The following is a 23,590-nucleotide window of genomic DNA, read 5'->3' as shown; positions in this document are numbered from 1 at the left end:
CATTGTGCCTTGCCTGGTCCCTGTGTCAGCTGTGAAGTCAGGTCTTTTGCTCTGGTATCCTGACTGGTCACTGGTATCATCATCCCTTTTCATCTGAGTCAGAGAGTGTACAGATGAAAGGACAAAAACTTGTTTCCTCCTCAATAAAATAAAGAATCTCCCTAAAATGGGTTAACAGCAATGCAAGAAAGCCAATGAAAGTCAGAAAACTGAGAGATCTCCAACAAGGATGGCTAGCTCTACAATGGAAGCCTCCAATGAAATCATAGAGAAATCAATAGAAATTCATTCCCGAAATGAAAATGCATCAACCAATGAGACCCTGATCCAAAAGATTTCTGAACTGGAAGCAAACCATCAAAGAACCAACAAGCATATCAATGAGATTGAACAGAATCATCTCTTAGAGTTCAGCTTTTAACAATAGGCTTAATTTGAGTGAAGAAAACATTAGAACCATGCAAAGAAGTATAAATAAATTGAAGATGAGTCAAGAAATGGAAGATCTCAACAACTTGTTGATTGAGCTTAATGACGATTTCAACAAATGCAAGAATGAATTCCAGGAAGCATCAAGAAAATCAGAACTCGAAAAAGAGATGGACATGATGTGAAATAATACAACAGAAAACAAAAATCAAATAGAAATTATAAAAACCTCTCTAGAACCTCTCACCAACAGAGTTGCTCATGTAGAAGACAGAACCTCTGACCTGGAAGAAAAGACAAAAGAAATTGATATTTTGCTAAGTTCAAAAAAAAAAAAAAATCAAGTAAACAGAGTATGAGGGAACTGTGCGATACTCTAAAATGACCAAACATCCAGACCATGAGTATACTAGAAGGAGAGGAAATCCAGGCCAGAGGCATAGAGAACATATTCAATAAAATTATTGCAGAAAATTTTGCAACTATCTCAAAAGAGAGGCCCATCTAGATACAAGAAGCTCACCAAACGCCAAACAGATAGGACCAAAAGAGAAACTCTCCAAGACACATCAAAGTTAGATCTCTTAACAATGAAAACAAAGAAGGTGTGTTAAAAGTAGCAAGAGAGAAACAACTCACAACATAAAAAAAGTAATCCCATCAGAATTACATCAGATTTCTTGAATGGAAACCCTGAAAGCCAGAAGGGCCTGGAATGGAGCACTTAACGTCTAAAATGCTATGGCTTCCAACTCAACCTACTCCACCCAGCAAAAGTATCCTTCATAATAGATGATGAAAGAAAAATTTTCCATGAAAAAAATGTCAACTCTATGATTATATGAACACAAAGCCAGGCCTACAGAGAATACTTCAGGGAATACTCAATACAGAAGAGTCAAACAACCAATCTCAAGAGCCAACAAGAAGAATATCTCAGTAATCAAAATAGACAAGAAAGCACCAAACCCCTAAAACACCTCATCATGGCAGGGATCAATTCAAACCTCATAGTAATAACCTTAGAAATTAATGGTCTTAACTCACCAATCAAAAGACACAGGTTCTCAGGATAGATAAACAAACTGTTCTGGGGTCCAGCCCTGGCTTGAAGGAGGGTCCCCGAAGAGAGGTGTGAAAGGGAATAGCGAAATAATGACTGGAAGTCAAGTTCTGGTGCAAGCTGACAGGCTAATGCTGAAGGCAGCTGAGTTTTTCCATCTTTCTCTCTTTCTCTCTCTCACTCTCTCTCTCTCTCTCTTTCTGCCACAGCTCTTAGCCTCAGTCTTTTAGTTTCTGATAATGTCATGCAAGAACAAACTTCAAGAAAGGTATGATTTCACAGAATTCATAGAAACTTTTTGTTATTCTTTATCATCAAACAATCCCGTGCTTATTCACCTCAAGTAAAGTTGTCAGGCCCCTGTAATGATTTACTGTTTTCACATTTTCCCAATGTATGTGTGGTCAAGCACTTGTGATTTCCTGGACTTCTACCTTCAATTACTCTATTAAAGGTGAGAGGTAAACAACCACAAATGGGGCTTCCCATCATTAATCACTGATCCAGCAGATCCATTTATCCTTTAATTATTTATTTTGAATTTTCCTTTTCATGTCCCTCCAATACTTAGACTTTGTTCCCCCCAATTGAACTTTTTCTGACTTTGGTTGTTTTTCTGTAAGGATTCCTGGTAAAGAGTCAATTGCAATTGCCACCATTTAGAAAAATTAGTCATATGACAATGTTTACATTGTTCCAGGAGGTTCATTGTTTCCTCCTAAGTGTACTGTACTCCATGCCTGACTTTCTTTAAAGCCTTTAAGGAAAACAAGTATCTTTGACCCATTTTCTTGTTTTTCCAATTCTATGCCAGAGCCTCTTTCAGATACATTGACCAACACTTTACCAACACCAATTTTTACTGGAAAAGTAAACTTAGAGATTGGGATACCAAGTGAAAGACAGAGAAAAACAAACATTATACAGAAAACCACATATTTCTGTAGCATAGAGAGCCAAAGATTTTTCTATAGAGGGGCCACATCGGACTTCAAGGAAGAGACAGCTGGGCTGGAACTACGTCAAGCAGCTCTTCAGCACTCGATTTCTTGTGATCCTCAAATGGCATGCTTGCCGTCTCCGGCAAAACTGGACCTGTCTATCTACTTTCTTCAAGAAACCCACCTCACCACTAAATATAGACAACATCTCAGGGTAAAAGGTTGGAAAATGATATTCCAAGCAAATGTAAATAAAAAAACAAGTAGGTGTTGCTATATTAATATCTGATAAAATAGACTTCAATCCAAAAGTAATCAAAAAGGACAAAGAAGGCCACTTCTTACTCATCAATGGAATGATTGGATATGAGCACATCACAATTATATATTCCAAACAGGCATTCTTCTTTGCATCCCACAGAACAGCTCCAAAATTTACCATATATTAGGCTATAAAGCATGCCTCCATAAAGTCAAGAAAACTGAAGAAACTTCCCACATCATGTCTGATCACAATTATTTAAAGCTAGAAATTAACAACAAAAGACCCAGCAAGAACTCCACCAACTCCTGGAGATAAAACAACACACATTTAAATAATGAATGGGTCCTGGAGGAAATCCAAGAAGAAATTGTAAAATCCCTAGAATTGAAAGATAATGAAAACATAACCTACCAAAAGTTATGGGACTCAATGAAGGCAGTCCTAAGGAGAAAATTCGTAGTGCTAAATGCCTTCAATACCAAGACAGAGAGATCCCAAATTAACCTGACTGTCCACCAAAAGGCACAGTAAAAAAAACAAGAAAAATCCAACTCAAAGAGCTCCAGACAGAAGGTAAAACATCAAGACTGGAGCAGAAATTAATGAATTGGAAACTGAGAAAGCAATTTTAAAAATCAATGAAATGAAGAGCTGGTTCTTTGAAAAAAAAAAATAAGCAAGATTGAGAAATCCCTGGCCAATTTGATCAAGCAAAAAAAGGGAAGTCTCAAATTAACAAAATCAGAAATGAAAAAGGAGAGATCACAACAGGCATCAATGAAATTGGAAGAATCATCAGACCATAATTCCAAAACCTCTACTCCACAAAGTTAAACAATCTGGAAGAAATTGATGAATTCCTAGACACATGCTACCTACCAAAACCAAACCCAGAGCAGAATAATATACTAAGCAAACCTATCCCATCCACAGAGATCAAAAAGATAATCAAAAACCTCCCCAAAATTAAAAGTCTGGGACTGGAAGATTTCTCAGCTGAATTGTATCAAACTTTCATTGAAGAACTATAACCAATTTTTCTCAAACTATTTTGCATAATTGGAGACCAGGGAATCCTTCCCTACTCCTTTTATGAAGCTAACATCATCCTAATACAAAACCAGACCAACATGCAACAAGGAAAGAAAACTATAGGCCTATTTGCTTAATGAATATGGATGTGTAGATCCTGAACAAAATCCTTGCAAACCAAATTCAAAAACAAATCAAAAGCATTATCCAACCTGATTAAGTAGGCTTCATCCCAGGGACTTAGGGATGGTTTAACATATGGAAACTAGTCAATGTAATACTTGACATAAACAAACTTAACCATAAGAACCACATGATCATCTCAACTGATGCAGAGAAGGCCTTTGACAAAATACAACACCACTTCATGATAAAAACATTGGAAAGAATAGGCATGGAGGGTTTATATCTTTACACAATAAAGGCTATACATAAAGCTCCTAAAGCCCAAATAATACTTACTGGGGAAAAACTCAAGGAGTTCAAGACTGGGAACACAGTGCTAGAAGTACTAGCAGGAGCAATAAGACAGGAGGAAGGAATAAAAGGGATTTGGATTGAAAAGGAAGAAGTCAAATTAGCCCTATTTGCAGATGACATGATCCTATATAGAAGAATTCTAAAGGTGATTAATTCCTTAAGTAAAGTGTCAGGATACAAAATAAATGCACAATAATCAGTAGCTTCTCTATATGCAAAGACAAATACACAATGAAATCAATGAGGCTGCCCCATTTTCAATACCAACAAAAATTTAATACCTTGGAATAACACTAACCAAGGATGTGAAAGACCTTTATAATGAGAACATTAAAAAAAAATCTCAAGAAAGAAATTGAGGAGGATTTGAGAAGGTGGAAAGACCTCCCATGCTCCTGGATAGCTGGGATTAATATTGTGAAAGTGGCAATTCTACCAAAAACAATATCCAGATTTAATGCAACACCAGTAAAAATACCGTCATTATTCTTCACAGAGATTGAAAAACTTATCTCTAAAATCCTATGGAATGGCAGAAAGCCTCAGATATCCAAACATATGATCAGAAAAAAAAAAAAAAACCCAAAACTGGTGTAATCACTATACCTGATGTAAAGTTTTATTACAAACTCATAGTGATAAGAACAGCATGGTACTGAAATAAAAACTGAAACATAGACCAGTGAAACATAATTGAAGAACCAGACATTAGATCAAGTAATTTTACAGCTACTTGATCTTTGACAAAGTTGCCAATAATATAGACTGGAGAAAAGACAGCATCTTCAACAAATGGTGTTGGACAAATTAGATGGCCATATGTATAAAAATGATATTAGATCCACTCATTTTGCCATACACAAAAATCAAGTCCAAATGGACTGAAGACCTCAGTATAAGACCTGAAACTCTTCAACTACTGGAAGAAAAATAGGAGGCATGCTCCACAACATTGACTTAAAATGCACCCAACATGGCTCAGGGAATTTTGCAAAAGAGGGGCCAGAAAGATCGTTAGAGCCACAAATCAGGTCATTTTGCATAGAGACCTTGCCTCTCCCCCATAACTGACTGCTGCTCCCATAATGCATGACCCACAATCCCCATGGGGTTGGCCTGCATCTCCAGCAAGGAAGGCCTCTTCAGAAAAAGGGCCAGGGAGGAGGGAAAGGATGGAACCAACATGTGTTGTTTACATACTAAATATGTCCATATTTAATAAAAATTAATCTTTTTAAAAGTGGAAAAAATAGCATTTGACTTGACTTGGTAAGTGAAGCTAAGATAAGGATCAGGATTCATTTCTGAAAAGATTCAGAGAATAAAGTTATCTTTGAGTATGTTACTTATTTCAGACATTATTGGACAGCTATTTAGTTTACAATTCTCTGTTCATTTGTGTTATTCAGAATTCCCTCACTGATGTCCTAATCTCCATTGCTTTAGACTAGAATAAAATCTTTAAAATAATGACTATGTTGAAGAAGATTCTAATCCAATATCTCTAGTAGATACTTTAGTAGAGAAAATAAAGATACATTGAAAAGACGATATGAAAATTCAGAAGAAATTAGGAGAGTGGGGGGAGAGAGAGAGAGAGTGAGAATGAACTCTCTATAAGCCAAAGAGGAAGTCACTGGAAAAATAAACACGACAATTTGACCTTAAACTTCTAGCCTCAAACAGGAAAATACAATTCTGCTGTCTAAGCTATTCAGTAGCTGGGAGTATATTCAGGTGGCCATAGGCATAACATGTCAAATGATTGAGGAAACAGAAATGGGAGTTGAAGTCATGAAAAGGGAATTTATATAAAATGATGAGATGAGTAGAGGTCCTAGGGAGATTCACTCACTGAATATAACATAAGAAAAACAAATGCACATGTACATGACCCAAAGGTGCGGCTAACACAGGGGAAATGATGTCAGGAAATTTCCATGTCTTGGAAATTTATTTATTAGAAAGAGAGTGATGCAGTTGAAGAGAGAAAGAGAGAAATGGGCATGCCAGGGCCTCTACCCATTGTAACCAAACTGCAGACGCATGCACCGCTTTGTGCATCTGGCTTATATGGATACTAGGGAATGGAACCTGGATCCTTATGTTTTGCAGGCAAGCTCCTTAAATGCTAAGCCCATAGCTGAGCATTTTTTGATAAGGGCGCCAAGAATTTACAGTGGAAAAAAGAAATTTTTTCAATAACTTGCTGGGAAAACTAGGTACCTACATGTAAAACACTATAGCTAGACATCTCAGTAGAACACAGGTATTAAAAAGTGAAATGTTAAGCGGAGCATGCTAGTGCACATCTTCAATTCCAGCACTCAGGAGACAGAAGTAGGAGGATCCGCCTGCCTAGGACTACATAGTGAATTCCAAGTCAGCCTGGGCTAGAGTGAGAGCACACCACCACCACCACAACAACAAAAAGTGAAGAGAAGTAAAAGAAAAGAAAATAAAAGAAAAACAAAGAAAAGAAAAGGCAAAACAAAACATCTCACTGGGCATGGTAGCTCACTACTTTCAATACCAGTGCTCAGGAGGCTGAGGTAAGAGAATCACTGTGAGTTCAAGGTCAGCCTGGGGCTACAGAGTGGGTATCAGGTTAGCCTGGGCAAGAGTAAGACCCTATCTCCAAAACAAACAAACAAACAAACAAACAAACAAACAAACAAACAAACACAAAGAATAAAAACAAATCTCAGCATTTTCAGAAGAAATGTCATCATTCACAGCAACATGGTAGAAACTAGGTGACGTTTTAGTCAAATGAAATGACCCATGTGCAGAAGGATAATTGCCAGCTCAATGATCCGGGGGCCAGATGCTGACCAGGCACCACCAACACGGAGATCCTGTATTGAGTTCCATTGTTCGAGCTTGGATGTTCCATCTGAAGCTGAAGAATCACCTGGGTGCACATGATATGTGTGCTTTGTGAGTGGTGGCATCGTCTCATCCCTGGAGGAATAAGTTATGATGCGATATTGAACCTCCAAGTGCTGGCTCTATGACTGACGAACTTGGGTATCAGAGACTAGTAGATTTCATGTTATCTAGAGTGCATGGGCAGTATATTATGGAGAAAGTCACCTCTAACTTCCTATTTACAATAGGAAGTTTAGGTTTCATAATCCTGGACCAAAAATGCAATGTACCAAATATACCCAGACTCAAAAGATTTCTTCTTCTATTCATTGGATTTCTGTGTCCTACTGAGTTTTTTCATGGCTACACTATTCTTGAAAATGGACTTAGCAGACTATCTGATGTGTAATGCCTTTTGAGAGAAAATTAAGGGATCTTGAATTTTCTCCTATTGATGAACTTGTAAAGGCTGAACCAATCCTTTGAGAAGTGTGAACAAGTTAGCCTGGAAAATGGAGTGCTGAACAAGAAATACTGCCTCAAAGAAGGTGGAAGGTCAGGACTGGCACCCAAAAGTTGTCCTCTACCTCCACATGTTGCACCCACACTCAGACATGAATAGATGAGTGCAGACACATGCATTAGACACACACCACCCAAAATGTTTGGAAATGGTGTATACCTATGTCCCACGGTTCTTTTCAAACATAATATATACCCTCTACTGAACATTTTTATTAATTTAGAAAATTCTATTTAGTTCAGTCTTTTTGAGGTATTAAAAACATTTTTCTACTGCCTTTAAGACTCCTCTTATTGAAACATGTCTAGGTTTGAATAAGCATGTTATGTGAGATTTTGTATGCTATTCTTAATAGAGCCCAAGCCTTTATATAGATTCACCCCTCATTACTCACAGTAGTGCTAAGTGCTATAGTCCAGGCAGATATTTATTATTTTATATATGAAAAGACATTACAGTAGAACCATTTCTCAGTGAAGCAGGGGAATAAAAGTTTTCTGAATTTCTGATCCTTCTAGAGTACCGTGTAATGAGCTCTTAGAAGACATTGCCGAGCTGCAATTTAAAATCCTGTTTAATCAGCCATAGCAAGCCCAGTGCAGTCCCCAAGGAGCAACTCTGAGAAATCAGGGCTCCTCCTCTTCCATCCTACGCTTCGCCAGGAACTGCTTTCTGGTCAGGGTCTGCTGTGAAAGGCCACTGAAAGCTGATGGCTGTGCAACTAGGGCTCTGTGTGTCAGTGCAGAGCAACCAGCAGAATACAAATCACCAGCTTTGTTTTATGAATGTCTGTATTTACAGTGCCAGGGGAATATTTAAAGGGCTGCAACATTTGCATTGAATCTGTCACTCATGGCTCCAGTTTTGTTCCCTGCCCTGCAAATGATCTTGTGTTCCATTTTTTCAAATATTTTTACAAGATCACTGCCAATGTCAGAAAATATAAACTCCAAGCATACATGTTAAAAGAAATGAAGTTTACTTAATGAAAATGGGATAATGACATCAATTCAAACTAAGCTTATTCAGTTACACAGGTGAAAGTAGACTTTCTTAGAGCATTTTGATTGAATTTTCATGTAAATTTTTCTGCTAACCTTTTATTTTGTTTTTAATGATATTTCTCAGCTTAGCTGATGCTCTGTGTGTGTGTGTATACACACACACACATATATAACATAAATATATATATATATATATTTATATATATAAAAATAATATATATGTGTATATATATATTTATATTTTAATGGGGTATAACTCTGTTCAAAACTTTCAGAACCACCAAATTAAGTGACCTTAAGGTATGGATAGAGAGCTCTTAAGTTTGACAGTGATCCCTCCCTGTTTGGGAATTAGGAAACTGAAGACAGGGATGATGACTAAAGGGGCAGCATTTGGTTTCATGAGGTCGCAAACATTTCAGCAAGCCTACAATACTGAGCAAATAATATATGAATTGATATTTATGCCAATCCTGCTGTTGATGGGTAAGGTTCATATAAAGGTTACTCCTAAAGAAATCCTTTCCCTACACAGTGCACTCCAGTGATTTCAGCTTCTTCCAAAGACTGCCCTCTTGAACAATAAAGGGAATTTAAAATAAGGAATAAATTATTATTGAATAGCCCATCTCCTGTACTAAAAATGATTATGCATCTCTTCTCTTACAGCTCCTAGCCGTCGGAGGACAATTTACATTTACCATTTCATATGACCTCGAAGAAGAGGAGGAAGACACAGAAAAGACTCTCCAGCTGATGGTCATTTTAGAGGTGAAGTCCTGAGCATGTCACTGTTCAACCAGATTTCCCTAATGTTACTCAGGTTGCTATTTAAAAATAGTTTATTTATTTGAAAGAGAGAGGCAGCTAGAGACACAGACAGAATGTGCACACCAGGTCCTCTAGCCACTGGAAACAAACTCCAGACATATGGATCACCTTGAGCATCTAGCTTCACATGGGTACTGGGATATTGAACCTGGGTCCTTTGGCTTTGCTTCAGGCTGCTTTTAACCTGGTTACTTTGTCATTAATTCGCACATTTCTATTTCTTAATCTTCCCTGTGTGTGTGTGTTGCTCACGTAAACCACAGCATGGGTGTGAAGGTCAGAGGACAGCCTCACGTATTAGTGCTCACCTTCTCCCTTGTTTGAGACAGGATCTCTTACTGTTTACTGCTGTGTATAGGCCAGCTGGCTTCCAGGGTGTCTCCAGTCTGGTTTTATGTGAGTTCTAGTTGTCTGAATCAGGTCCCCACACTGATGTGGTAATGGAGTTTTTGGAATTCAGAAAAAGTCCTTAAAATCCAAACCCTGAGTCCGCATCTCTTTTTAACAATGAATTAGAATAAAACAAGACTGACACCGATAGTTTATAGACCATTATATTTATTCAGGCAGTCCAGGGGGTCAAGGGAAAGTCTGAGAGCCCATGAGGGAGTTGACATTGGACTGGAAGAAGCATAAACAGGGAATTTAGAAAGACTTTGAGAGGAAACAGAATACAAGCGCAGCAAGCTCCTGCCATGTGGAAGGCAGGAGGGCTTGGAGTAGGGGTTGCGTCCTCCCCTCACCTCAGATCAGCTGTGCAGAGACAACACACAGGACCTGGAAGTTCAGGAGAAATGAAAAGTCAACAAGAGATCTTGCCCATTGCTATTTATAACCTTACTGTGGTGGGCGGTAGGCCCTCAGGCTCAGGTGAACCTGAGAAAGAGCTGATTAGTGTGGGCTGGCTCAAGAAGAGGCCAGGCATGACACCAAGTTTAGGGCTGAGTTTAACCAACCAGAATTCCATGATCAGGTTTAAACCTTACTTTTAGGAAAGGGGAACTCTTCCCAGAGAGGGACTCACTTTTTTTTTGGCATTAATCTCTGCATTTTTATTTTTTTTATTATATATACAACCTCTATACTTACAGACAACAAACCATGGTATTTCCTTCCCCTCTCCCACTGTACCCTTCGTAACTCTGCTCTCCATCATATCACCTCCCTCTCTCCATTAGACTGTCTTTTAATTTGAAGTCATCTTTTTCTCATATTATGAGGGTCTTGTGTAGGTATTGCTAGGCACTGAGAGGTCTTGGATATCGAGGCCAATTTGTGTCTGAACAATTGTATGTACCTTTCCTTGGCTCTTACATTCTTTCCACCACCTCTTCCACAATGGACTCTGAGCCTTGGAGGTCGTGGTAGAGATGTTTCAGTCCTGGACACTCCTCTGTCCCTTCTTCTCAGCACTATGTTACCTTTTGGGTCATCCCAGTGGTTATCACCATTTGAAAAGTGGAGATTCTCTATCTAGAAGTGAGAGTAGCATTAATATATGAATATAAACATTAAGTATAGTGCTTTCAGGGCAATTTGGTGAGAATAATATAAATGTTTATACAGACAAGAGCAGGCTTTCTACCCCTAAGGCTCATGAACTCCCCTTCCATAGGCTTTTGATTAGGTTTTCAGTACCAGGCATGTATTCCCTCCCATAGAGTGGGACTTCAGTCCAATTAAAGAGCAGTTGGTTTTCCCCAGAACAGAAATGTCACTATTGCGCTCATTCAGGCATTTGGCCTGTGTGGCCAAACTTGAGGTCTCCAGTGTCCACTGTTTTCACCTCTGATGGCTTCTGTCTCTCATAAGGCTGAACACAGTGCAACTTTTTCCAGCTTTCAGTTGGCTGGGCTGCAGGGAGAAGGTTTTCTGTTCAGCACCAGCTTGATTTCTCAGTGATTTTGCCACTCAGGCATGTGAAGTCTTCAACAATAGGGTCTTACCATCTCTGTCTCACAGGAAACCAAGGTCCTTAGCAATAGCCTATAATGTTTTGGAGGCAACAGGGAACTCCCTGGCCAACAACTCACTGGCACTGAAAATTTTATTCAAATAAGTAGATTTTCATATGTCTTATTCAGTATTTCTTGAATTTTGATTGACCCCCCCACCCTTCTTTTATACAATCTCTTCCCCTGACCTCGCTTAGGCCTTCCCCTTCCCTGTAATCTGTTCTTCTGTTTACATATATACAATACCCCCCCCCTTAAATCCTTTCCCCTCTTCCCTCCCTTATAGCCTTTTTCTAGCATATGTACCTCTGCTACTGATTTTTGGTTCCAGCTCATACAGAAGTAGTTAGAATCCACATATGAGAGAGAACATGCAACATTTGGCTTTCTGGGCCTGGGTTACCTCATTTAGTAAAATAATGGAAAAACATATTAGCCAGATTCTTCTTCAATCTCTAGCATAGTAGAGACTGCAAGGCCAGGCCCAGACGTTCCTGCTATTTATTTTCAGGGTCCAATCACCCTGACTGCCTCAATGTGGCAAGCACTGTACCAAAGGAACCATCTCGCTAGCGCTGATTTACATATTTCTAAAGAAAATAATACTTCAGCAATTTTATTTCATTCCCATGTTTCAAGCTAAGACATGTTTAGAAACCTAAGTGTACTTATTAGGACATCACAACAAAAAAGTGCCTTAAACAATTTTGCCCTTCAAATTACAATGTGGTCATGTTTCTGAGATCATTAGAATATTTTGAGTGTTAAACTAATGAAAATTTAGACATTATATTGCTTCCACATGGATTTTATGATTATCTCACTTGTTTATGTTGGGCAAAGGTAAAGAAAAATAGAGAAAGGAAACATTTGTTGAGCATTTTTTTTTAACTTCTTAAGTTAGGAGAAAATGATATGAGAAACTACTTTTAGCAACTGAAAGGCCATTAAATATTCTAAAATGGTGGAGTCATTAACACTATACTTGGGCTCATCGTCTACTCTACTGTTTTTTACATCCTTTTACTCCAATAATGGATACTCTCTCCCTTCAGTTACAAACACTCAGAGGCATGCACATGCATGCTCCTCCCTGGTGCCAAATGTTTTCAGTATTCTGTTCTTTGTCTTGAAACTTTCTTGCATTTGTATCAGTGACAAAATGACATCCTTCTTCATTCAGAATGGATAACTTCCAGAATTAGATGAAGTAGTCTAGATTTCATATAAATGTAAAACCACTCATGTGTCTTGGAATTCCTTTAAGATAAAGGTCTCTAAGAGTAAAAGTTTGAGAAGTTACATATCACTAATATGAATAAAAGAATTACTTAATTCTCATGGGACAACCTTATTGTGATGCATTTTCTTGTTGTGATGTTACTGTTCTATTATAGGCATTTGCTTGAGTACAGATCTTTCTCTAATTTATTTTTCTCCATATATAGAAATCCTTTAAAAATAACAGGTTAATTAAAGTGCCCTTCCCTATTGTTCTCTGACTCCTGCCATAAAATATCTGAAATGTGTGTATGTGTATTTGTATAAAACTAACCTGCTTGTAACCCCCCCACACACACACAAAACACACATATACATATGTGTGTATATATATGTATGCTTTTATATATAAAATATATGGTGGCACATATCTGCTATTTCATTTTTGTATGATGGAGTGGAGAAAGCCAGGTCACACAAAAGTGAGATTAGACCTTGTAGTGGAACTGGTGAAAGCTGATATTTCCACTTCATTATCTTCCTTTCCCATACACCAGAAATATGGTACTTGCCAGGAAAGGCCAATCTGAAATTAAAAACCTCTTGAGGACAGTCCATGAAGCGGAGAATCCAAAGAGATTTTTTTTTTTGCAAATTTGTACATTTCTTTCAGCTTGACCCATATATATATATATATAATATAATATATAATATATTATATTATATATATTTATATATTTATGTACTTTCTTTTTCTCATTAGGGAAATGACTTGAAAATCAGCACAAACTATAAGGAGGTATATTTGGAACCATCTGAAGAATACACTGATGTGTTACTGCTTAAAGAAGAAACATTTACCATTCATGGCACAAATCTTCCAGTCAGAAGAAAAGATTTTATGACAGTGCTGGCAAATTTGGAGCGAGTCCTCATAAAAATCACATACAGCTTGGGGATGGATGCCATCTTCAGGTAAGATCCGGAACTGCGTCTCACAATTTACCCCGGGGCAAGCATGCATTGCATTAGAAAAACTCTACTGTAAAGATCTAGGTTTGTTGGATCAAATTGAACACAAGTAGAAGCACTGGTTTTCTTGAAGGTATTCCTATGAAACCTATAGAAATTTAAATATGAAGAATGGACTTGCCTCAGTCTCTTCTTTTTTTCTCAAGGTAGGGTTTCACTCTAGTGTAGGCTGGCCTGGAATTCACTCTGAATTCTCAGGGTGGCCTAGAACTCAAGGAGATCCTCCTAGCTCTGCCTTCCGAGTGCCGGGATTAAATGTGTGTGCCACCACGCCCAGTTGTCTCAGTCTTTTTTACTACTGACCAGTCTTTTGTAATTGTCTAAGTACCTGCTAATGGTTTTACATTGTAGAAGTCCATTCTGGAAAATAAGGTCTCTATTATGATGGCTCAGGTAGTGGTAAACTACAGAGATGTAATTCCCAGGAACTCATATTTTAAGAGCTGTTTTAAATTTTTTTTCTTTCCACAGTGAGTTAACTGGTATAAACCTTAAGATAAGGTTTGTAATAAGAAATATAAATGCTTTCATTTATTTTACTGCACATTCCTAACAAAGTGTTATAATTGTAATGCAATAATTGTCATCTGATGTAACATGAAGAAACATGAGGATTTTGAAGCCAAAATGAGCATGCAATTAGTAAACTGTTAACCTTAGGCAAGAGACTAGAATTCGTGAAGCCTTGATTATAAATGTTATATGAAGATAGCATTGCCCATCTTTCAGAGTTGTGGTTAAAATGATTGTGTTCATGACCTTGGACAATTTTAAATATGTGTAAGAAGGAACTAACATTTGGAATATATATAAATTTTCACATATGTTATATCATTGATTATAAATATGTATACTTATATACTTATTTATTGTAGAGATCCCTGACTTGAACTAAATATGCCTATGTAAGACTGATTAGAAGAAGCTCTATTTTGAAACAATGATATTTTGTTTGAAAATAATTTAAGGTATTAGGGCAACTTCCTTCTAAATCAGATAAAGTGAGAGGATTAGATTTGACCCCACATTGACAACTGGTCTACCATTAATTAAAGCAATGTCTCCTACACTGGCCTTTTTACATAGAGATTCTAACCCTACTCTTTGCTTGAGTTGAATAGTTTGTCTTTTACTTATAATATTTCAACAGAATATAATCATCATTACCATTTCCCAAAGGAGGGAATTGCAGATTCCTAACAAAACCACTGCCAAACACTACCTCTTCTGTAGAGGCAGGCATGCTTGAGGCTGGGTTAAAGTGCCGTAAAGATGAGAACAATCACTTACGAATTAATTATGTTTTTCCCATTTAGTAAGTGGAAATTGTCATGATGTTTAAATAGTACAAAGAACTGAATCTCTTGCTTTCAAAGTGAATGACAAGCAAATTGACAAAAAAAAAATGGCTAGAGGGCTTATTTATTTTGTCAGTATTGCTTTTCAGGCTAGTTAATTCAAAGGTACTTTCCTGTGATTTATGTCAAACAATTTCAGTGTCTGCCTATATTAAAATTGGTGGTTTCATTTAAAGCCTTCTGAGGTCTTTCCATTTTTAGGAAAGAGATCACAGTGTGGTTTTGTGAAGTGATCTAGAAGCTGCCCAATAAGATGGCTGTTCTCTGCCACCTGTATTATTGAAGCTCTGTAGCCCAACCCAGGTTTGAAACTCCTGCCCACATCAGGAGAGCTAAAGGAGAGCTTGAATCTTGAACCAACAAGTTTGCTATGTTTTTTTTATCTCTGGTTTGCTGAGTCATATTTGTAAAACATCACTTGAATTGATTTCAACTTGTCTTGCACAGTAGGTTTCTGAGTTGGTACACTGTGTGTAAGCATAAGGAAATTGAAGCTATTGCAAAACCAAAATCTTCATGTCTAGATGTATGGAAAGGCAGTTATCCCAGAAAATGGGCTTATATGTGCTCTGTTATATGGTTAAGTGGAACTGGATAGATAACTGAGCTGTAGGTCAAGGACCTTGATGTCTGTTTTCAATGAAGCCATTTAACAGTTGTAAACATGAATATGGGTTTGACCTCTGTGCTTCAGTCACTTCATCTCTAAAATAGGGAAGACAATTGCTGTGTCAACTTTAAAAGATCACTCCCAGAATGGAATGGAATTAGGGAACTGCTGAAGCACTTTGCTAACAGAAAACCAGTACACAAGTATGAAGTATTTCTATCTCTGACCTGCTTACATCATTCCATGAGATAATGTGTCCTCTAAATATCAGTAGGGCTTGGAGACATCTAGAATCAGAGAACATACTGCTATTTCCTCAATGGTCAGAATTATTATCATTTTTTTTCCAGAAAATGAAAGATTCACTTAATACAATTATTTAATTTCCTTTTCCCTACTTTTCTTACTATAAAGAAGAGAAAGAGAGAAAATGTTTAATTATCCTTATTCCTTTGTTGTTGTTGTTTTGTTTTGGGTGGTAGGGTCTCACTATAGCCCAGGCTCACCTGGATTCACTATGTAGTCTCAGGGTGGCTTTGAACTCATGGCAATCCTCCTACCTCTGCTCCCTAAGTGATAGGATTAAAGGTATATGCTACCACACACAGCATATTTCATTATTATTTTAAGATAGGCCAAGGAAGATGGCTTGGTGGATCAAAATGCTTGTTGTACAAATGTGACAACAAATTCAGATCTCTAGGACCCACAAAATGGGCAAGCATGGTAGTGAACATCCGTAATCACAGAGAAATGGAAGACAGGAGAATCCTTGGAAGCTCATAGGCCTGATAGCTTGGCATATGCAGTGATGAATGACAAGAGACCCAAATAAGGTGGCAGGTGAACATTGACACCCAAGGTGCTCCTCTGGTCTCCACATGTGTGCTACAGCAATGTGTACCTGAATACACACACACACACACACACACACACACACACACACAAACACACACACACACAATATGTTTAAAGAAGTATACAATAAGTGGACCTAATTTAGCTGTATATCTTTATCCTTAAAATTCTCTTGATTTAGTAGTAGCATCCTTGCTCTTTAACTTGAACAATGTATTATAAAGTACCTCCTATACACACAATTGTACATAAATATGCTTTATCTTTTGCATCTATGAAAGACCTTATTCCTAATCTTCTGCATGGGGGATCCTGCATTTCCCTAACTCTTGTCTGTAGAAGTGAGTATGTATCTGAGTCTGGATAATGTAATATGCACAGATGTGATGTGCTCCTTTGCTGAGAAGGAATAGAGAACAGCTGTTGTGAGTCTCTTTGGAACTTCTTTAGAGATGGAAGACTAAACCAGGAACTCTGATAGCATATGCCTTGGTTGATTTGATTTTCTGGTGACTATACAAAGATCTTATCTTGAAGAAATGATCTATAGGCCTGCATCATCTAAGAATTTAGACTTCTTACCATAGCTTAACCAAGCCCTTAATGACATGTTAAGCCTCATGTACCTTTACTGCATGAACATTAAAAAAAAAAAATCTTTTAAGTACTTGTTTTCCATACATTCATTGTACACAGTGTTAAAGTAAATATATTTTATGTGGCTATGAAATGTCCTTTGACTTATTACATAAATGTAGAATCTTTTAAAACCAAGATATTTTCATGGGAAATTTAGAATAAGCTTGAGACTTTACACATAGACATAATTTATATCTATTAGACAGAATTTAATACAATAAATGTCTAGAAAAAGCTTTTGTGAGTGATTAGAATTTATATCATGAATAATGTAGAAAAAGCCCCAGAAACCAAGCATCTTTTTATTGAGAACTTTAATATATGAGCATATTGTAATTTAGTAAAATTCCTTTCCTGTTATAATCTTTTGTCCTCTTTTCCCTGCCTCCATTACACTGAGGACCCTTATCTTCCTAGGCAGTCATTCCTGTTTTGTTACCACATTCATTTTGTTATCCTCCGCTCCATGTCAAAATGTTATGGGCTCAGAACAATGCAGTTCTTGTGGGGGTACTGGCAATCACTGTGGGGTCGTAATGCACATAAGCCAGTTCATGTTGAGAGGTCAGTTCCCCAAAGTATTCCTTCACATTCATTCTGCCCCCTTAGTCCACAATGTTACCAGTCTTTGGGGCTTGATAAATCTCTCATTCAACAACCTTGTTTTTTTTTTTTTTTTTTAAAAAAAGAGAAAAATGGAACCTTATTGTATGAACATATTGCATTTTGGTCACATTTATATCAGGTTATATTCTTAAGTTCCCTCTCTCTGGGTTAGGGGGGACAACGTCTCAGAATACACCAGCCCACCATTTCACTTTTGATGAGGTTTGAGTTTCCTTAGTGTCTACTGCCATCTCCATAGAAAAGCTTCTCCACTTGGGAGTGAGAGCAGCCCTCTTTCATGATATAGAAATAGAGTTGAAAGGTGCACACTTTGCATCTCTTTGAAATTAACAATGCTGGCAATCCCATTTTAAAGGAACCCAAGGACTTACAAAATTTATACACTCGCTTATCATCTTACTGTTGGTGAGAGATATAGGCAGGATTTAATCCCATAAGCAGTTCCTCCGCATTGTTGTTGAAAATCACCCAGGCCTTGTATGTAAGTAGCAGATGCAGTCAGTCTGAAAACATTTACTAAATACCTTCCATGTGTATAGCCTACATCTCAGTTCTCCCACCTGTAAAATGGCAGACTGGAAATGAGATAAAATAATTTCTATAAAACATCTGACATAGTACCTAGCATATGCTGGGATACCATGTAGAGTAATAAGGAAATCATTTGTTTGGTGGTCCCATGGGCTTGAACCTGGGCTGATGTTCACTGACTAGTATATTGGACAAGGTACTATGCTTCTCTGAACCATGTTCTTTATTTTTAAAATTATAAAGCAACATGACTTTTACAATGAGGTTGTTTTTTTGTTTTTTGGTGGTTTTTTTTTTGTTTTTTTTTTTTTTTTTTTTTTTTTTTTTCCCAAGGTAGGGTCTCACTCAAGCTCAGGCTGACTGACCTGGAATTCACTATGTAGTCTTAGGGTGGCCTCAAACTTGAACTCATGGCAATCCTCCTACCTCTGCCTCCTAAATGCTGGGATTAAAGGCATGAGCCACCACGCTTGGTTTACAGTGAGTTTTCTGATACTTACCTGAAATGTTTCTCAAGCTCACATCATATTACGTATACGACAATAGACAATAATGAGCAATGTTTAATATTTGCTCCTCCATGCAGAGAGAAGGATAAGTAAGCACTGAATTTGGAGAAAGCATAGTCCAATAGGGAAGGCAGCTACAAAAAAAAAAAAAAAAACCATCTATGACAACTGAATAAGCTGTAGAAAAAGTGTCCATACTGCACACTGGCATTAATAAAGAGAAAGAGGTGAGCTCTTAGCTTAATATTTAATGTCAATAGTAAATTTCTGTGATGGCACCAGTCTGTCACTTACTTTTTCTACTTGATGTGGGATCAGACTGGAGAAAAGGAGTTCCACCTTCCCCATTGCCCTAACAGATCTTCATGGGGGTGACTAAATCCTTTTGTTGGATCTTTAGGGATGAAGTTAAAAGTGGTCAGTTTCTTGTAACTGTGCAGTACTTAGTGAAATTTTCACAGGGGAGAGGGCATTCTTATGACGATGGGGTTAAACCTGGTAACTTGTGGCGAGCCTGTGCCAGTGAGCTACATACTAATACACCTCTTTACTCCTTATATATACTCATATGCCTCTTTACTCCTTAGTTTGAGGCAGTCTCACTAAGTTGCCCAAACTGACCTTAACTTTGCGCTATAACCCAGGCAGACCTGGAACTTGCAATCCTCTTGCCTCTTCCTGAGTAGCTGGGGTTGCACTGGAGTTTTGAATCATCAAGTATTTAACCAAAACAAAACAATACAAAGTAGATTATCTGCAATGAAATTTATACTGATGGTAGTTAACACAAAGTAACATTCTCTTATGTGGAATAAAATGAATATCCTCAATATGATAAATAAAAAAAAGAGTTAGGTAGAATGCAAGAAGTCTAACATTTAAATGTTTTAAAAAGCACCACAGGTCTTTTTTGTTGCTCTGAAGTACAACCTTTTGTAGAAGTGTTTTTAATATAGTATGGTATATCTAACTCTGGAAGGACATATAGTAAAACATAAATGTATGGAGGGCTGAAGAGATGGGTTGCCAACAAAGCCAAAGGGCCCTGGTTACATTCTCCAGGACCCATGTAAGCCAGATGCACAAAGGGGCACATGCATCTGGAATTCATTTGCAGTGGCTGGATGCCCTGACATGCCCATTCTCTCTCTCTGTCAAACAAATAATATTTTTAAAAAGTATATGGAGATAGTAGCAGGGTCATGTGTCTTTTATGACACCAGTGTTTTCCATACTAACTCTTAGAATTATATCTTTTCTCATCATCAATAATATTATCTGTATTTTCAAGTCATATTAGTAGACTCAGCTAAAGCATTTGACTTAGGTGACAAATCTCTGATCATTCATGCATCTCTAAAATTTAGTACTTTGTTACTGCCAACACTTTGTATTTAAATGAATTCAGCCCAGTATCAAGAAAAGAAAATGACCATATTGAAGGGGAAAAAATAAACTACAGCCTTCTTTGTAACACTTAAAACTGTTAAACACATTAAAATCCCATTTAACAAACAGCAGAACTTAATGAACATGGGATTTGCTCAGTGAATACTAATGTGGAATATTAGTGGTAAAGATGTCTGAGTGTTGAAATTTCTCATAGCTCAGAATGGTTATACAGATTAAGGAGAGGAACTTTTGTTGTTCAAAAGACAAATTAAATTTGGCAGTTCACTAAAAATATTGTTGTTTTTTGTGTCTTTATTCTTTAAAATGTCTTTTGAAGTAGTCAACTGCTCATTCTATCTGGAAACTTCCAGTATTCTTCTTTGAAGTTGTGTGTATCATCCTGAAACTTATCTATATACACCAATCAACCTGCTATTTAGTAAACTGTGGCACTATTGTGTGATTATCAGCTAATTTATCAACAGTGAAACTGTTTGGTTCTTAATGAGCAGACTTATGAGCTTATTATGTGATAGTACATTAATTCCAGTCAATTAGATCCCATAATACATTGAGGTCAATTCTGTCCTCTGGCTTTGTTTGATCCTAACAAACATTTTTCCCATTCATTTTCTATGTGAGATAAAATTCATAATTTATCTTTTACATACTGCATTTTATTCATCTGAAATGTGGATGGTAGGCTTTATTATATCTGTTGTCATGGAGAATGTTAGTCGTCATTTGTAATGTAACTGCTTTCCATTCATCTATTAGTTTATGTATGTTTTAATTAATTTTGTACTTACCCATCCATCCATGCAAACACTAAAAAATATTTTGAGCAAATACTGAGACAGTTGAGCTGTGTATAAAGATGGCATGGTGAAGTTTATGTTCTCAAGGAGTAGCTGCAGCATATGGCCACATAAGGGAATACTGTCTTTACTTCAGTACCTGTTGTGTTAAGAAGACTAGCCATACCTCAAATGTCCCCAAGGTAGATACCCTCAGAGAATAACAAAAAGGTAACCAAAATTCATGTTTACAAATTCTCCTAGTGGCCACATGGTAGAAACAACTCCAGTGATCCTTAACAAATGAGCAGAAAACAAGACTATGTACATGGAACAGAATATTACTTGGACACATAAAAAGTACACATACATGCGACTATGAAACTGCGCTTCAAAAATTTATGCTAAATGAAAGTCACCTTTTGCTTGAGTTCATGGATATGAAATGCCCAACATAGGTAACTCTATAGTGACAGAACAGATGTGAGCAGGAGGGGAGCAGTGATTGCTTACAAGGGGCAGCCATTCTTTTGTGCTGACTGAAAATGTCTTGGATCCAGAGAGATGGAAGTTTCATAACACTGTGGAAACAAATTTAATAGAAGAAAATATATAACTGAAAAGCATTCTCTCTCTCTCTCTCCCTCTGAGTTTATCCACTCTCATTCTATTATATTCCTCAATTTCTAGTTACTTTCTCCATTATAGGCTTATTTTTCTTTGGTTTGTTAATGAAAGAATTGCATGCTTTAAAATGGTTCATTGTATTTGTGAATTTCTTCTGAGATAATAAAAGGAAATGCTCACAACACTATATCTTCTCATGCAGAAGGTTACTTTGTGAGCAGAATAAAATCCATGAGGTGATTTTAAAATGACCCCTATAACAGACATGCTACAAAGCAGTCATTTTAGTAGTGCCTATCAATATAAGATCTTCTGCCAGGATGCCCAAAGCTGTTTCCTTAGACAAATATTCAAGACAATGTGCTGGCTGTGTTTAAGTGCAGCTAAAGACCATGTGCCCTATGCAAACATGGCATAGACTACCACACATATCACGTCATACACAAATAATTAATTTCTTACAACTAAGTGTTATTAAGTTGTCTGGCATCTATCTCTGAAAGGGCTGGAGATGAAAGATACATTACAAGGTATCCACTCATGAGGAAAAACATTATCATACTTTACCTAACCCAGATCTCTCTCACTATCCTTGGGGGTTGGGAGGGTTCCAGGATCCTCATAGATCCCAAAATCCACAGATGCTCCATCCCTGGATCAAACAGTAGAGTATTTGTATATACTGATCCTATGCAGTCCTGCCCTTGCATTAGTCACTTTTCTCTTCACTTTAACAGAGTACCTGAAAGGACCAACAGGAGGCATGGTGGTTGGAGAGGATGGGAGATGGAAGTTTAGGATGCAGCTTGATACATCCCCAGACAGATCAAGATGCAGAGACAGCTTGAAATAGAAGCAAGCTGAGTTGTAAACCTCCATGCATCCAGCTATTCTCATGCCCCAAACATTTCACAGCCTTCCAAAACAGTACCAGCAGGCAGGAATAAAGTGTTCTAATAACACATGAGCCTATATGGGCATTTGATATCCAACCATGATCTTCTATTCCTGTTTGTCATAGATTTATGCCCATCTCATATTGAAATATGCACTCAAACTCACTTTAAAAATCCTCATAGTACGCCTTTAATCCCAGCACTCAGGAGGCAGAGGTAGGAGGATCACCATGAGTTCAAGGCCACCCTGTGACTACATAGTTAATTCCAGGTCAGCCTGGACCAGAGAGAGACCCTACCTCAACCCCCCCCCGCCCCCCAAAAATAATAATCCTCATAGTGGCCTGGAAAGATGGCTCAGCAGTTAACTTGCCTGTAAAGTCTAATGACCTGGATTGACTTCCCCCCTACTCACATAAAACCAGATATGCAAAGTGGTTCAAGCATCTGGAATTTGTTTGCAGCAGCTAGAGGCCCTGGTGAGCCCATTCTTTCCCTCACTGTCATCTGTCTCTCTCTGATTGCAGATAGATAGACAGACAGACAGACAGACAGACAGATAGATAGATAGATTTTACATGTTCTTTAAAGTCATGCTCTTCTGCCTCTTTCTCCTCTTCCTCTGTCTTTTTACTTCCTGGTCATAAGGTGACATTCTATTGTACATTGTCACCTCAGTCATGTTGTTCAGCCTCCCAACTAGTACATAAACAATGGAGACTAATGATTGTGTGTTAAAATGTCTAGAACGATAATATAAAATAAATATCTCCTTTCAGCTATATACCTGAGGCAATTTTCCCATTTGACAGAAAGCCAAATTAAAAAAAATACAAAATAACTTTTAAATTCATAGTTTGGGCATATTTATTGCTAAGTTAATGATTTTCAGATTTAGTGGTATATTTGCTTAATGCCAGTAAATCAGTAAATGTTATCACTCCTTTTAAATAATGTTTATCATAGGATATTTATTTACTTTTGTAAAGATAGTATTTTGCAATGTTTTCTATTCTCTTTAAATTTTTTTTTTAATTAATGAGTTTTGTATTCAGCAAATACACTTAGTTTGATACCATTATTAGTCTCATCTGTGACC

General features: G+C 37.4%; 1 protein-coding gene across 3 annotated transcripts in view; it reads left to right on the top strand.

The window, feature by feature from the left end:
* The window catches only part of Lama2 (laminin subunit alpha 2), a 640,019-nt gene that overhangs the window by 354,630 nt on the left and 261,799 nt on the right, over positions 1–23,590 (top strand). For all 3 annotated transcript variants that reach the window (XM_045157983.1, XM_045157982.1, XM_045157984.1), the window contains 2 exons: positions 9,278–9,379; positions 13,379–13,590. In XM_045157983.1, the coding sequence (XP_045013918.1) occupies positions 9,278–9,379; positions 13,379–13,590 (314 nt within the window). The remainder of the gene's footprint in view (positions 1–9,277; positions 9,380–13,378; positions 13,591–23,590) is intronic.

Source organism: Jaculus jaculus, chromosome 9 (assembly GCF_020740685.1).
Source record: "Jaculus jaculus isolate mJacJac1 chromosome 9, mJacJac1.mat.Y.cur, whole genome shotgun sequence".
In the NCBI taxonomy this organism is placed as follows: Eukaryota; Metazoa; Chordata; class Mammalia; order Rodentia; family Dipodidae; genus Jaculus; species Jaculus jaculus.
Note: the sequence above shows the minus strand (reverse complement) of the source record. Positions and strands in the feature narration are given on the sequence as shown.